The following is a 16,781-nucleotide window of genomic DNA, read 5'->3' on the forward strand; positions in this document are numbered from 1 at the left end:
TACAGTATTGTGCAAAGGTTTAGGTGCATGTTTCTTCTACTATATTAGGTTCTCATGATTGTCCACAAAGCTCTTGCAGAGTTTTTTTTTTCTTTTTAATAGAACACACAAGCCTTTTTGAAGATTTCTTTCTCCTGATCTTCTCCTAGGATTTTTCATTCCAAGATCAGACCACGACAAGAGAGGGATCTTTGACCATTCCTTTTTGCACAATCTCTCTGGATCATGGAGTCCCGATTCCTCTCTCATGCCCTCTTCTCCTAATCTCACCCCACAGTTTTCTAGTGGATTTTAGGTCTGAGAAGAGCTTATGGTCTTTATTTCTCCTGATATTTCTGAGATTCTACCATGTCATGCACTCTAACAAGGTTTCTAGGTCCTTATGAGGAGAAGGACCTTAGTCTCTCCAAATCAGTTTCCACTTTGATGTTAATGTTTTAATGATGATGGATTCAAGAAAGCAAAAGAAAAAGCCTAAAACATCCAACGTGGTGAGTAATTTTTTTAGGGAATGTAGACATTGTCTCATTTAGTTTCATGATAAAGCCAGACAGCCACTGTCAATTAAATCTCATCAAACCTATTTTGGCCTATTTTAAACAAATGCATGTGAAAAGCGAGTTCTTAATGTGTTAAGCTACCCGTGGAGGATTTCTCAAGTCACTTAGATATAAAAACTGTGTGTACGCCACCTAGTGGGAAGATCTGCAATATGTATTTGATCCCAAAAACTACAAAATGGGAAGTTTGAACTTGTCTGGAAAAACAAGGTGGTAATATTATTAATTACAACCTCCTCCTTCTTACAACTACTTAATATTGATATTAACTGGAACGTGACAAACAAAACTTAATTGTGAGGTTAAACATACACAGGAGGGAAATGTAGTGACCCAGTAGCATCCAGTCTTTCAGTCAATGAGCTACATCACAAGACCAAAAGTGAGGATTGCAGTGTTGATATAAAGGTAAACAGAGAACTTTCTAGATCAGCTCTTTCTTTATCCCTATCAGGCTGGAGTTAGCACCAAAATTGCTCCATCAGTCTCTCCCTCCATCCCTCATAAACAAGAGGCTACTTGAGACAAAGGGTGACTCAAAGGAATCAGTGAATCAGTTGCAGCTGTTTTAGTTGGTGAACTATGACTACAGATTTAAAGAAACTGAAAATGCAAAACATCCCAGCCATCTTATATCTTGAGATTATGTTCACTAAACAAAAGCAGGATTGGGGTTATGGCTGGTGGAGTTTGACCTGTAATGAGAACAAATTCAACTTAAAAGTATTCCAGGCATCCTGCAGTCTCACAAATTAACTTGAGACATGATCACAATGCCGTCTCTCACCAACAACATGGAAGAAAACTTTTCTGGGGAGGTGAGGATGTTGGATCCCTCAATGATTGTAACCCACGACCTGATCCCATTTCTCAAAAACTCAGAGAATGTGATAAAAAAATCTCACTTCAAAGTCAAACTTTGAGGTATTTTTTTTGGTATTTATTTTAAAGTACCATTTGTTTAAACACAAACTAAAAGATTATTTCATTATTCATTTTTACATATTTATAGCAAGTGTAGAGTAAACATCACAATCACCCTCAAGAGGTAGGAGGCAAAAAAGATTAAACCCAACTGACTGCACCCTGAATACTCTGTCCCTTTATTCATCTGCATGGTTTAAATTGAGTTTTTAAAAATCTGCACCGTTTATCATTTCAAGAAAAAAAAGAGACATCTTCATTTTCACTCTGATACAAGTGCAACTGCTGATCAAAGCCCCCAGGTTTTAACCTTTGGCCAAAAGCAGGCTTGAAAGTCTCCACAGAACACAGCAAATGTTCCAGCAGCAGGTTTTAAATCAAATAAAATCCCAAAGTCCAAAACGAGATGAAAATGTATGATAGTCCTGGAATGTTTGAGGTGATGTAAACACAGAGAGAATGTTCACACAAATGAGGAGGACAAACACAACACGGGCCAACGATTCTGGACTATATGCTTCGGCTACTTTGGTGTAGAGACAAGAAACTGGAGGCTCATTCCTCGAGGGTCCGGAAGGCATTCTGCATGTCCTCCAGTAGCTGGGCATATTCTGCCCTGATCTTAGCTTCTCCATCTTTGACAGGGTCCTGAGGAAGACACACAACAACTTCATTTTCCCAATGTAAATTCCTAAAATACATAACAAATCAAACCAAAACTAAATGTACCTTGAACTTCATGGAGCTGACCCTGTATAGGATCTCTCCCATGTGCTCTCGGATCATGGCCCAGGTGATCCGGTTGTCGCTCTGAGCCGTGGACTCCACTGCGTGTCGGGCCATGTCGTAGAACGCAATCATGTTTGAGAGGATGCCAACGGTTTTGTAAAAGGGGCAGAACCTGCGTGTGGAGGACGGAGGAATGTGTGAACCTTATCAGTTATGTAATAATCACATGAAGGAAACATTCACAGACTTGTTCCCGTCGTTTCCAAGCTGATCAATTTATCAGTTTATTTGTATAGCACAAATCAGCAACAAGGCAGTTCAAAGTGCTTTATATAATAAAAAAATTATACAGTTATCAAGTATGAAACAAGCAGTAAACATTTTATTTAGTCAAATGCCATGACCAAAATCATCAAGAATAATCATCATCAAATATATATTGGTCAATGTTCCCTTTATTATTAATCCAAGGAGGGTTTTTAGCCCTGATTTGATCAGCATCTGTGTATCATTAGAAGCTGATAAAACATATAATATAATATGTAATATGTTTAAAAATAAAAAGTAAGCAACTGTAATCAAATTTAGAAGCACAGAAAAAGTATGGCACTCATTGGAAATAACTTACTGAGACTAAAGGTGATTTACATCATGCAAGTTGTTCAGAAATGTATTCAACTTGGAAAAAAAGACGAAGGTATGCCACCCCAGGTATATGTATGGCAAAATAAGTACCCATAGTTAAGTTAAGATTTTAAAAATAAATAAAACTAGTAGGCGTTCTCACCTGTCATAGGGGGTGTAGCCATTCTGCTGCAGGAAGTCATCCTTTATGAGCTTAGCTACTTCCAGAGTGATTTTATCAGTCTCAGCGAGAGAAGCCTGCAAACAAAACAAGATCTGTGCTTGTTACATTCACACTGTCAGCAGCCATCAGCTGACCCAATGTTGGTCAGAATAAAAAACCCACAGGATCAGATCACGCTCACTGTTTAGTCACTGTGTACTAACCCATCAGTCACATGTAATAATTGCACGAAAGAGATGATGTATTGCTTCCCTTACCACAAAAGCAGCAATTCATAAATGATCAACAGTTTTTAATCTGAGATTTGGTCACATGTTCTACCCTCTTGGTCGTCCTTACCTTGCCTACAAGCTGCACGATTTCAGCCAAGTCCTCCTCCTCCTGCAGAATCTCCTTCGCTTTTGTACGAAGTGGGACAAACTCTGGAAAGTGTTTGTCATAATATTCATCCAGTGCTCGCGTGTACTTGCTGTAGCTGATTAGCCAGTTTACTGAAGGGAAGTGCTTTCTCTGAGCCAGCTTCTTGTCCAAACCCCAGAAGACCTGGGAAGAACAAATAACGTCTCACACACGTTGAATCAAAAGGAGGAGGATCCACGACTGAGGCACCATAACCAGCAGGATACCTGAACTATTCCCAATGTGGCTGAAGTGACTGGATCTGAGAAGTCTCCACCAGGGGGCGACACACTAACAGGAATCACCAAATTAAAACAAGAGTCAGTCTGATAACTGATACAATGCAGATCAAGACTTTATATCAACTCAATAAAAAACTAGAGGTAAAGATGATCATTACAGTCATGATGTTAAACGCTCCTTTTAACAAAATTTCTGAAAAGAAAATGTGCTTCTAACAATCTAACATGAATCAGAACTGATTCCAGTTGGGGTCAATAAGTAAGTAAAAAAACATATGAAAAACAAGAACAACAGAAACATCGACTGACGCTCCAACGATGCTGACGCTGCCTTCTCTCTCTGGATTTCCCAGGCACTTCACACGTCCAGCGCGCTCGTAGAAGGAAGCCAGCCTGGCGCCCAGATAGGCAGGATAGCCACTGTCTGAGAGCAGGAGCATTCACATCATCAGTGTTTTTAGCAGCTCTTTAAAGATAAAGGCAATGCTAGATTTTTTTTTCTGGTCATTGGTTATCTATGTTGGACAGACTGTCTCTGCACATGTAAGTAAATAAATACCATATGACCAGTGAACTCACCTGCAGGCATTTCAGCCAGTCTTCCAGAAATTTCTCTCAGCGCCTCGGCCCATCGGGACGTTGAGTCGGCCATCATGCTCACATTGTAGCCCATATCTCTGAAGTACTCAGACAGCGTGATCCCTGCAGAGTTATGAACAATATTATTAAATCTAATGGGTGTTTGGTCTACTAACCATGAACCACAAAACACTTTTTAGACAATATCTGTATATTTGAATTATAAAAAAAAGAAACATGCTTACAAGATATCACTATCTGATTTTGAATATTATATTATCCGAATGTTTATGATTAACTTAAAACTGTACAACTTGGGTGAAGGGTTTTACGTATTTATTCACAAGCAAAACTTTCTCCTACTGTTCTCCAAATGTAACAATCATAATGGTCAAACTCTTCAGTTTATGTTTTATAAGTATACAAGATATGTGTTCAAAATGTAAGGTCCTTGTCTGTGAGAGCATTTGTAAATTATGATATTGCTTTTGAAGTGGTGGCTTCTTCCTTCCTGCATGGCCTTTTAGCTCAAGTCGTTAAAGACTTATTTTATTAACGATAAAACTCTCCTACCAGCTTCAAACACTCCCTGCACAAGGACTTGTTTTGGAGCCAACATGCACACACCTGTATAGATGGAAGCCTCTCGAGCGGCCACAGGCATGTTGGACGTGTTTGCAACCAGCGCTGTTCTCTTCATGATGCTCTCAACTTTGCCATCAACTTCCATTGTAAGCTGTTGAGCAAAGGAAACAGTAACATTACATCAGTTTATGTCGTCTCAACATGACGTAAGGAAGGACATTTCTGATCCACAGCCGACTATAGGAAACTCAACATGTGTTCTATCATATTTAGTTCTGGACTCTCGCTAGGACATCCCCAACTTGGTCTTTCCCCACAAACCCATCATTTGTTTTTGGTGATGCAGTGTTACTTCATATATCTCGCAGTATCGTGGCCATAAAGTTCAGCAAATCATAACAAATATAGTTGCTTTTTTTTTTATATTCAACCCAGTGACAGTTTGCTTATTATTCTTTGTCTGTAGAATCTCAAATTTAAGGCGAAAAGATAAAAACCACAAAACAAACAAAAATAAATGCCATAAATGCCTAATGCAGCTACTGAAAACTAAAAGTGGCACATTTTTCTGAGTTTAAAAAGTCTAAAAAGTGTTCCAGTCACAGAAATTGCACATTAAAGCGTAAAAGTTGCTCCACCGACCTCTGGGAAATCCCGCAGCACTTCAGACATTTCATTGCCACGTTCTCCACAGCCCACATAGATGATGACGTCACTGTTGGAGTACTTTGACAGCGACTGCGAGATCACGGTCTTTCCGCACCCGAAGGCTCCAGGTATAGCAGTTGTGCCACCTTGTACACATCTATAGAAAGTTAAAATCATGGAGGTTTAAACAGTTGACAAATAAATATTTATGAAACTAATTAATGTGATTAAACACATAATTCAACATCCAAAGAAGCACTCACGGGAAAAGTGCATCAAGAACTCTCTGGCCAGTCAGCAGTGGATGATTGGCAGGTAATTTCTCTGTTACCGGACGAATTTGTCGTACTGGCCACACCTGGACCATGGTAAACTTCTCCTTTACTCCTTCAAATTCAAGCTCCAAAACAACATCCTGCACTCAAAAAAGAAGATCAAACGGAAACCAATACATCATTTGTTTCAAAACTCTGTAGCGTATTCAGCTTTATGAGCAGCGCTCACAGAAAGGTCGTAGTTCCCAGGTGGAGCCAGGTAGGTGACGGTGCCTCTGTTTCGAGGTGGAAGCAGGAGTTTGTGCTTAATTAAGGAGTTTTCAAACACAGTCCCGTAAATATCTCCGCCTGTGATGTGACTGCCAACCTATAGCCGGGGAAAGAAAAAAACAAAGAAAATGACTCAGACTAGTTGAGAAATAGTCATTAAATCCAAAGTAGTAATGGGAGATTTCCCACCCGAAGGCTCTGGCCGGGAGAAAACTCCCATTTGATGTCTCTGTTAAGAGCGCCGATATTTACTCCTCGTGGGATGTAGATACTTTGAGTGAGGTCATTAATGTCTTTTAGTGGACGTTGGATACCGTCAAAGATGGAGCCCATAATTCCCGGCCCCAGCTCTACGGAAAGGGGTTTCCCCGTTCGGAGGACTGGGTCACCGACAGACACACCAGCTGGAGCATAAAGTTAGGGGAAAACAAACACACGCACAAAGCCAAGGTGATCACAAGATGCTTTTAACATTATGTTCCTTATTAAAAACAACTTGACCAGTGGCATTTAATGTAATGGAAGGTTTTTGTGGCAGTAGAAAGGATACACGTCTCTTCATACACCTGGATGGTCGCCATGTCACCCTCTAAACGAATGATTTCTCCAACCAGCTCGCTGTGGCCGACACGAACCAGCTCATACATGGCAGCTCCAGCCATGGCAGTGGCCGTCACCACTGTCAGTGGCAGAAGCAGGAATGAAAAAAACAAAACAAAAAAATACTCACTAAAGAACAAAACATTTTTTACAATTATTTCTATGTTCTACATCTACCTGAATGCCGCTTAAGTTTGTCTATTTTAAATAACACAAAAAACCCAAACTAATCAAACTGATCATTGGATTAAAGTCCAACCGTTTTATGGTCATAATTAAAGGGATTGTTTAAGCCTCGTTATTACATTTGCTTTTGATAAATAACTTGTAGCAGAATTATTAGACAAAACACAGCTACTCTTTATGACACCACTGTAATCGTGTTTGAAAAGTTGGGCAGACCTGGTCCTGAAACTCCATGAACATATCCAAACTGGCTTTCTCTCTCCTCATCCTGGATCTTAGGAAGCTTTGACGTGTCCATAGTTTTAATTTACGTCCTGCAAAGAAACCCGGGGAGGTCAAGAGTTGGCAAAGTTTATTTAATGTGACACAATCAGGCAGATAAAACCGTTACATCATTTAAGAGTAATGAAAGTCATCGCTGAGTACGGAGAGGCTTAAGTTACACAGGATCTGATCACTTGTTTCAGTTTTTTTTTTTACTTATAGTACAGAATAGCAGAAGGATTGCAACTTCTAAACTTTTTAGGGTGTCTGAAAAACGAGTAGACAAGTTAAGCAGATCACAAACAAGCCTGAAAGGACAGACTGGCTGTCTCATGTTTTGACTTCAAAGCTGATTTGTGCGTGAACGAGTCAGGTGACAAGCTAGCAGAGTCCCGACACTCATCACAGCCACTGATACTCAGGTAAAACTAATTCACACAGGGTTGGGGTACCACATCACACAACGCTTTGACGAAAGACAGAACATATCTGTGAAACTCACACCAAATAACGTCAATATGTGAATATTACCTTAAACTGATATGAAGTTGTGCCCAGGTTTGTCTCTACTGTCGCAGGATAAGGAGGAGCTTCCCTGTGCTAATCACCTGCAAAGCACCGGGCTGTCACGGGAAGAAAACGTCTCCATTTTGGCTCAAGCAGCTTCACATTTCCTCCAATAGTACTGGCTGCGTCTTGAGCCATTATGGCGTCTGAAGAAAAACAGTTTCCCACCCGGTGAACTTCCGTCTTTCCACTCATGTATCACAGACGCATTACTGACCTCTGCTGGACAGAAGTGAAAACGCACATGACTTACAGTGCCTGTAAATGATATTCAATTAAAAAACGTAATGAGCTGAAGAACAGAGTAAAGAAAAAGAAAAAACAAACGAAAAAAACAAAAAAAGAAAAGTGTGCATTTAAAAGATGTAATGTTTATTTAAGGACGTGAGGAAACGGTTTCGTATTGATCATGAGAAGGTGACACACAAATGTTAGCATAAAATATAAATAAAATAGATTTTAAAATCCTGTTAAGTGTTAAAACTACACAGAAAGAGAAACTAAATAAAATCTACATTCATTAAAAAAAGCTAGTGTAAAAATTGATCTGAGTGAGATACATAATAATAATAATAATAATATAATAATAATAATAATAATAATCAATATAAAGCTGCTTAATTTTTGGGAGGGCCAAAAAGAGAGAGAAACCAGGGTAGAGAAAGATGAAGTGAAGGAAAAGAAATTCTCATAAAGACTTTTATAAAATATTTATTGGTATTTAATTATTTTTTCAAAACACTTCAGAACAAATATGGGCAGAAACATTTAACAGTTGTGAACAATAGGGCGATATATTTCATACATACAATAATGAACATATAAACAATTATTTCTGTAAAATTTTAGATGGATTTGATCCCACACACACTTCAACTTGTAACATCGACAGTGCCTCTGGTCTGTACAAGTGTTCAGTTTCCTGTTACCCAGGCTGTGGCACAAACAGAGACCATGACACCTTAGAACGACATGGATGACAGCCAGACATGGCATGTATTATTTATATTGGTCTTTACTGTCCTGCAGAGGATTTTCAGAATTTATTTAGTTAAAAAAATGGCTCTGATGATTATAAACTTATAATTCTCATTGACAAGATAAGTTTTTGATTTATCAGTTTTGCATTTAGAGGACATTACTGGAATAAAGACAAAACAATTTTTTAAGCTATCAAACACACATAATTTTGTTTTGTACATGTAGAGGATGTAAATATTCATCTAATTCATGCATTTTGCTAGAGGTGCAAAATAAGCATGTATTTGCACATGAGATAAAATGGCCCTGTCTACACACTAGATGGAGCCAAACAAGTTCAAGCACAATTCAATTTCCATTTTTTAGAGGGTTCCCTAAAAGTACATATCAGTCACGTGCTTCAGCTTATGCAAGGTCAATCTGACCAGTCATTTTCTTCAAACTCAGAATCATCCTCAGAATCACTGTATTCAACTGCAATTCGTCGGGACAGGATGGTGGCCACGTCGTTCCCCACCGGCTCCCTCTTGTTCTGCTGCTCTTGCTGCTCTTGAACTTTCTTCAGCTGGATGCCTAATAATAGAAGAAAACATTAACACACCTTAAATCAGCAAACCTTTTTCACAAAATGATATCAGAGAAGCCATGCTCACCCATCCGAATGGCAGACAAGCAGATCACTTCTGGCATCTTTAACCGGTTTGGTTTCTTTGTGTCTCAGTGGGTGTGAGGGCGCGGCAGGGGGAGGCAGAGGTGGAGGAGGGGGACCCGGAGGTGGAGGTGCCATATGTGGCCCCGGAGGAGGTACCGGAGGGAGTGGGTACCCTGGTCCTATGTGCACAGCTCCATTATTCAGTGGTGGTGGTGGAAAGCCAAATGCAGTCTGGGCGGATGGGATGGGTGGGCCTTGGAGAGGAGGAGGGGGAACGGAGCTGTTCAACAGTAGGAAGATTAAAATTAGTGCCACAAACCTCAGCAATATGAAGTTACATTTTGAAACTAGCTTATTTTGGGGGCAATCAGTTGGAAGCTCACATACACTCTTTGCGGGCATGAATGTCATATTAATTTGGTGCTTTAAGCTAGTTTATTTTGATAAATGTTTTTCAGAGTTGTCTGATAATTCAAAACAACAACGTTGGTGATATTTATATATAAATTGGGGAGGCATGTTTTAATTTATTGTGGATCATTTCTTAAACCCACTAACAAAATATAATAAGATTGGATTTTTTTTTTTTACCATTTCTGATAAGAGAAGTACATTTATTTAAACTGTTTTATTTCCACTCCTTGCATTTTCAAGCTATTCCAGAAGCTTGCTTTTAAGCTACTCATCTGAGGTGCCGTTTGGTGGAACCCAACTCATCACCCTAAGATTAAAAGGACTTGGTTCAGTTATTTAAAAACAACCCAGGTGATAGTGGACTGTATCTGGGTGAGACACATAAAAGTAGTAATAATAATAATAATCAATAGCTCAAGCCCATCATTACCTGAACACAAGAGTCACTATCCAAAACGAAACAAGCTTTTGACGTTATTTGTGGGAAAAAAAAAGCTCCCACTCGAAAATCATCACTTTCAAAGTTAGCTGGCATTTACACCTGCCCACATGAATAAGTTAATATATTTGCTCAAAATCAGTTTCTTTGTCAAATGAGAAAAAGACTGACAAGTGAAGCATTAAAAGGTAAAAATACTTTACCCGCAGTAAAACAAGGAGTTGGCAGTAACATGCTGAGGGTTATGTTACATTTCGAGCTGTAGTGGTGCATTGTGGAATATTGAAGGAGAGGAATGTATATCTACATGTGGCAAGTTAACCTCAAATCAACAGCTAAACTGAGAAATCTGCACCCAAATCACTGTTTTATAAAATAATACCAAACACACATCAAAACAAATTTAAGGATGGACATAGTATGCACACATTAAACTTTTGGAATGGCCCTGATCTCAACTTGACATGTTTGCCATTGCCTGAATGCACACTACCACAAACCTCTGTAGGATGAATTCATCCACCACAAAAAACCTGCCAGGATATCAGAGAACAATGTGAAAATATGAGCTGGAAATAGTATGTTTTCACGTTTACCTACTCCTTTCCAAACAGTTTGTTTTGCATGTCTGATAAATTTTGTTAATCTGACATTCAACAAATTAATCTGACATTCATGCTGATGATGAGCGTGTCTAGCTCCTGAACAGCACAATACGTACTTGCAGTCTGCAGCCAGACGTGCAGAACCATTTAATCTGTGTGCAACACGGGGCTCTGCTGCAGCATAAGTTACTCTCTTGTAGTTGACATCGATGCTGTGGTATTCGTGCTCCACAGGTGGTGAGGGATGTGCGTTTCCTGGGATGTAATCAGGGGACATGGCATAGTTGCAAACAGCGTGAGCAGGTACTGGAGGGATTGGGTAGTCCAGAAGGTCAGGCCTGGATAAACAATGACAGTGAGGCAGATTATGATGCAGATGCCTTCGCATATCCAGATGGTCCCTCTTTTTTCCGCCCAAAATGCCATATCACAAGCTCAAAACAGAAGGGATGAAAAAGCAAACATGCTGCAGAGGATGTGCGTTGGAAAATATCCAGTTTCACTTTGCATTTCTGGAATTTTTCACTTTCTGAAATAAAAGTGAACATTTATTTAACAAATCCTACAACGTCAACATGAATGGTTTTTTGGAATGGATTTAAGTGATAGTAAACATTTAGAGTAGTGAAAACTAAGCCTGTCACAAAAAGCAATAAATTATCATGGTAAATTGAATACTGCTCAATAATTTTCCATTTGCATGACTGCTATTCTCATGTCTGTCACTCTTTCTACCAAAGACTGGACGACATAAGGTTTCAGTCTGGTGCATTCCCTTTTTTGAACAGCAATATTGGTTTACACTTCGTTTGTTGCTTCAGGTGTTTTATTTATTCTGGACATTTAAAATGTCTTCCAGTTCTAGTGTTAAATGTTCATTAGAAATGACAGTTTATTGATCTGTCATATATATATATATACTGTATATATAGATAGATAGATAGATAGATATGTACTCTCCCTTGAATGATATAATCCCAATAAATCACTGAATAAATCTGGTGAAATCCCTACGCAAAAGAAACAAGATTGAAATCCCATCCTAAGTGAGGTGCTATATTAAATACAGATCTGATTCTGATGAGGGATTTATTGCATGGGTTCAGAAGCCTTTCGAAAACATTTAATTCGTGCAAAATAAAGGGAAAGGATTGCCTGAGAGAAATCAAAACTGGTTTTCATGCCTGCATTTAAGGTAACAGTGCATACTCTGGTAATATAAATATTTCATAATAAAAAAAAAACTAAACGTTTTTTTTCAGGATGAAAAACATCATTTGTCATTTATAAAAAGCCTCTGCAACAAGAAACATTTGGCACAATGTAAAATGACATAATAATAATTGGAATCACATTTGATTTTTCACACTTGCAGCATCTCATCTTGTAAATTCTTTCAAATGTATTTCATCAGCCCTGAAAGGATTCAGAACGAAAGGAAAGTAACAGTTTGAGTTTCAAAAGTTAGGTGTACTATTCTTTAAATTATAACATCAACAAATCTGCATCTTAATCTTTAAGATACAATTACACAACACAGAAAACTGAACACAACCAACACCAAAATTACATGAGTAGATGCAAAAATATTATTTTTTTCTTAATCACAAACTTGTTTGAAAAAAGGAAGGAAAGGGAAACCCTTGCCTGCCATCAGGAGAGAGAGAGCCTTCTGACGACGCTCCTCGTCGAAGAGTTTTTGGATGGCGGTGATCTGGACGAAGCTCTTTATCGAAAGCCATTATGTTCCACTCTTGTCTGCGGTTTCGAGCCTTCCTCACCTTCTTCACCTCCCGCTGGAGGGTGCTGCTCTCCATACTTCTCTTCTGTTCCTGTGAAAGAGAAATTTAAAGACAACGGAGTGAATATTTACTCAAAACATAAAACACAGTAAACAGAGCTCTAAACAAGGCTGCGCTGTTACCCTTTGCCTTCGCCTTTCTTTCCTCTTGTCCTCGGTGTCCTGGAGCATCTTCTCCTTCCAAAGATCAAAAAAGTATGATGGGTCCGAGTAGAATTTCATTGCGTCAGTGGAGTCCTCCCTGTATTGTATCAAATAAAACACTTTGCAAAGACGGAAAATATGAAGTGAACTGATGGTTGATGTAGAACACATGCAGAACCTGTAAGCTGTGAGGGCACCAAGAGGGGGAGGCCTGTCACAACCCTCATGCATTTCAGCAACTGAGCTGGGAGTGCTGCCTTTGGACAGAACCTCCTGGTCCTGGACCGCAGTGCCTCGATAGGCCTTCCTCATGTTTATGTCCTGAAGAGACACTGTGGAGCAGCAAGAGCAGAGATAGAAGTCTGTTAAAAATCAATGATAGTAGAAAAAAAGTGTAGGTTTTCAGTGAGCTGACCTTCCTCCACGCTGGAGTCCAGTTGGGTGACTTTGACTGCTAAGCGGTCAATACGGTCCTGGAGAGAATTTGCACGACTGTAAAATGTGTTGGCCTCGTTAAAAAGCTCCCCAAACACGTTTTCTGCATGCTTACCTGCAACAGAAACACAAGGAGAGGCAAAACAAACTCTCACTTCAATAAATAATGAAAAAGAACGAAAATACAACTTTACAGAGTCAATACGCTGCAATGACACAAAGTAAAACTTTGGGCAACCCTGAGCATCCTCTACCTGACACTGTCATGGACTCTTCAGTTCAAGGCCTCTTCAAATTTACTGTAATACAGACAATACAGCTACAAGAGATCCTTCCTGCCCACAGCCATCACCAGTCTACAACAACTCTTTGAAGAACCTTGAATTAATTGATTTAGAAAGATGTTTAATTCACCTTTGGGATCAATACAGTAATTTAGAATGTGAATTGAATTGAAGGAAAAGGTATTGAGTTACTCCTTATGCAAACTGTGTCGTGCTCTGTGGGCTGTTTGCATGCTTCCACTACCACACCTCCAAAGCACTTAGTGTGAAAGCTATCCTTAGACTGTCAGTGTTTAGGTCTCCACCCACCTACTCTCCATCTTTGCCTGTTGGACAGAGCTTTACGGTAAGCTCTAAGCCTGAGTTACTTCACTTAATCCCCACACACAGAAACACCCCTACACACACGCACACGCTGTGATCAGGCAAGCCATGTTGCAGATGTCCATGAGAGAATTTGCTCTGTTTAAATTTTTCTTTCTTAATCCGTCATATTGCAAAGAGGCAACCCTCACAGCAGCAAAATGTCCCTGCTACCATAGATTGGGTGATAACTAGTTATATTTATTCAATTACATCTACTTGAGTGGCTCTTTTGAAAAATTGTACTTTTAAGAATATTTTTATTACATCGTACCTTTTACTTTTACTTAAGTAATTTTCATGACACATCATTACTCTTACTTGAGAAAAATTTCTAGATTCTCTACCCACTGAATGAAAAACAAACATGTTTTAACCAAAAATGCACCAGACACACACCTGCAGTTTCTGTTAAAGTTTCATAAGTTTTTTATGGAAAGAAATTGATTTAGAAAACAACATTTTTGCTGATTTTATTTTTTTTGTTACTTATGGTATATGAATTATTGTCATTTATTGTCCTTAAAATATCAAAATGTTCCCTTTGTATTTTGGTCTGTCTGATTATGTAATTTTGAAATATTAAATGATTGATAATTTGATCAGTTACTCTGTATTTTAGTATACTTTTTACCAAATACCTTTTTGCTCTTATACTTGAGTAATTTCTTGGGTGGCTATTTTTTACTTTTACTCTAGTAAAAAGTAGCCACTAGCTAGGTAGTGCTAGCCTTACTTGAGAACAATCTGTCTGCTACATACTTTGAGTTACATCCAATACGAGTCATCAGGAAATTGCAAATTTTATTTTGCATCCTGTTGGACAACAGTCTATGATATTCTGCATTTTTAGCTTTTATTGCTACTCAGAGCAATGTATATAAATACAGGAAGATGGTACATTACTTGTGAATGTAATGTGTGGGCTATAAACTATAATGTATGTAGTTTTCCTGTGTGTTTGGAACGTGTATGCAAACACATTAAAGTCATTCATTGATTAGAAGTTCCAGGTCGTGTTTATGAGACATAAACACTCCTGGAAATCCACTAATTCAAGGTTAAGATGGCCTCTGAACAGATATTGTTAACATCTGGGACCTTACTCAGACAGCTGAGCTGACGGATGATGGCAGATAGCGAGTTATTTGTCACACATTCCAGTTCGTTGCCAATCCCATCAGGCACTGCACCTTGGCACAGGTGACGAGGCTCAATGTTTCTCTTGATCAGAGGCATAATCCCTTCTCACATCTCAACGACTGCCTGGTGGGGATGGAAAGGAGGCAAAAATCAGCTCTCCAGACAAAAACCTGCAGAGTAGCTTTTGTATTTATAGCATTTATGTTCTTTGTGAAAAAACTTTGTTTTGGCACAATTTGCTTTTCTTCAGTAAAACACAAACAATAATCTCTTATTGTACATGCAGCTTGTAAATGCACCCACTGAAATTATTCATTTGTAAACAAAAATAAGTAAGCTAAAGTAAGTAAATTGACCTTGAAACTATGTAAGTCAGATGTTTAATACATGAGTGCATCCAAGTTTATTGCACATTACCTATGTTTTTTTTTTGCTAGTGATTCAAAGTTTTAATCAACATCAACTGAGTCATTTTGACCCATTAACCTTGAGTGGGGTCAAAACAAGGTTAATGATTTTGACTTGTGCGGTTTTGTATACCGCATGAGCCTAACAACTACAATTTGGTTATTGCTTTCTGACAATTAATACTTTTTACTTGACGAATGTCAGACAAATATTGTGCATTTAAACACACAAACATTTCTTATATAAGGAATACAAACATGGTGGTTCATAGATGCACCTTGAGAAAAATGATCAGCAATGATGCTAATGTTTAAACAGTTCCATGAGCTCTTACTAAAAATTTCTCATTTTAAATTTTTTTTTTAGGTTAACAGAAAAATCTAAAGTTTCTTTGTCTTTCCAGATTCAAACAATTATGTATTTTTGAAATATAATTTTATGATTTCATAAATATCTATGGAAGACAAGACATTATTATTTTTTTAACTTCAAAAATAAATATTTATTTTTCTTGTTTGTTCTTAATAAAATAAGGTTGATTGATGCAAGATTTTTTCAAAAGAATTTGAAAACATGATTTTCATTAGATAAAAAGTGTCAGATTTTGGACACAAAAATGTCAACAAAGAAACAAACTTCCTCTTTTCCTGAAAACACATTATAATAATAATTTATATTTTTATGTTTCCATCTATTTTCCCTTTTTTCCATTGTACTTGCATTTTTTATCTATCTATCTATCTATCTATCTATCTATCTATCTATCTATCTATCTATCTATCTATCTATCTATCTATCTATCTATCTATCTATCTATCTATCTATCTATCTATCTATCTATCTATCTATCTATCTATCTATCTATCTATCTATCTATCTATCTATCTATCTATCTATCTATCTATCTATCTATCTATCTATCTATCTATCTATCTCTCTCTTTCTCTCTCTCTCTCTATATATATACTGTATATACATACATTATATTATGTGTATACATAATATACATAATATAATACATTCTATTCTATTTTATTTTGAATAATATAAAATGTATCCAGCTTGTTTATTTTCTTTTAAGCTTACTTATAAAGCTCCCAAAACTTTCACATTTCTTAAGCTGTCCTGAGTAAGCAGCTTAGTAATTATTACATCTCCCTGACTTTTAAAAATACACAACTAGCTAACTATTTGAACACTTTTAGTCAAAGGTGCTCTTAAACAACAAGACTTCCTACCGGTGAACTGCTGACCTTTGCCTCTATCCTGGAAAAGTGTTCTCGATGGGCCAGATTGTCAAGGGCTATTTATCCTGTTTTCTGTCATCAAGTGAGGAAACAACTGTCAGAGGAAGAGCTGTTTCAGCCAAGTCAAAGGAACTATCCAATATGTGAACAGCAATAGTAGTCCTCTGCAGCACAATTCACTAACAATAAATCCCTACGTCCAAATAACAGCATGAGCCAGGAGAGGATT

The 16,781-nt window shown here is 38.0% G+C and overlaps 2 protein-coding genes across 2 annotated transcripts; both read right to left on the reverse strand.

The window, feature by feature from the left end:
• Positions 1-1,488: 1,488 nt before the first annotated feature.
• Positions 1,489-7,733, reverse strand: LOC116728956 (V-type proton ATPase catalytic subunit A-like). Its single transcript, XM_032577313.1, has 15 exons — positions 7,601-7,733; positions 7,022-7,119; positions 6,570-6,698; positions 6,209-6,423; positions 5,979-6,116; positions 5,738-5,889; positions 5,469-5,631; positions 4,869-4,977; positions 4,242-4,364; positions 3,972-4,086; positions 3,648-3,711; positions 3,361-3,564; positions 3,001-3,095; positions 2,214-2,385; positions 1,489-2,132 (listed from the first exon to the last, which is right to left on the reverse strand). The coding sequence occupies exons 2-15, from the start codon at positions 7,101-7,103 to the stop codon at positions 2,040-2,042; spliced, it is 1,854 nt and encodes a 617-aa protein (XP_032433204.1). The 5' UTR covers positions 7,104-7,119; positions 7,601-7,733; the 3' UTR covers positions 1,489-2,039.
• A 617-nt stretch (positions 7,734-8,350) lies between these two features.
• On the reverse strand, positions 8,351-16,716 carry wasf3a (WASP family member 3a). Its single transcript, XM_032575785.1, is given in 10 exon segments — positions 8,351-9,190; positions 9,271-9,289; positions 9,291-9,549; positions 10,844-11,065; positions 12,375-12,559; positions 12,652-12,769; positions 12,851-13,004; positions 13,088-13,222; positions 14,861-15,020; positions 16,544-16,716. Coding segments are annotated over 9 exon segments (1,383 nt in total). The 5' UTR covers positions 14,994-15,020; positions 16,544-16,716; the 3' UTR covers positions 8,351-9,032.
• Positions 16,717-16,781: the final 65 nt, after the last annotated feature.

Source organism: Xiphophorus hellerii, chromosome 11 (genome assembly GCF_003331165.1).
Source record: "Xiphophorus hellerii strain 12219 chromosome 11, Xiphophorus_hellerii-4.1, whole genome shotgun sequence".
Classification (NCBI taxonomy): domain Eukaryota; kingdom Metazoa; phylum Chordata; class Actinopteri; order Cyprinodontiformes; family Poeciliidae; genus Xiphophorus; species Xiphophorus hellerii.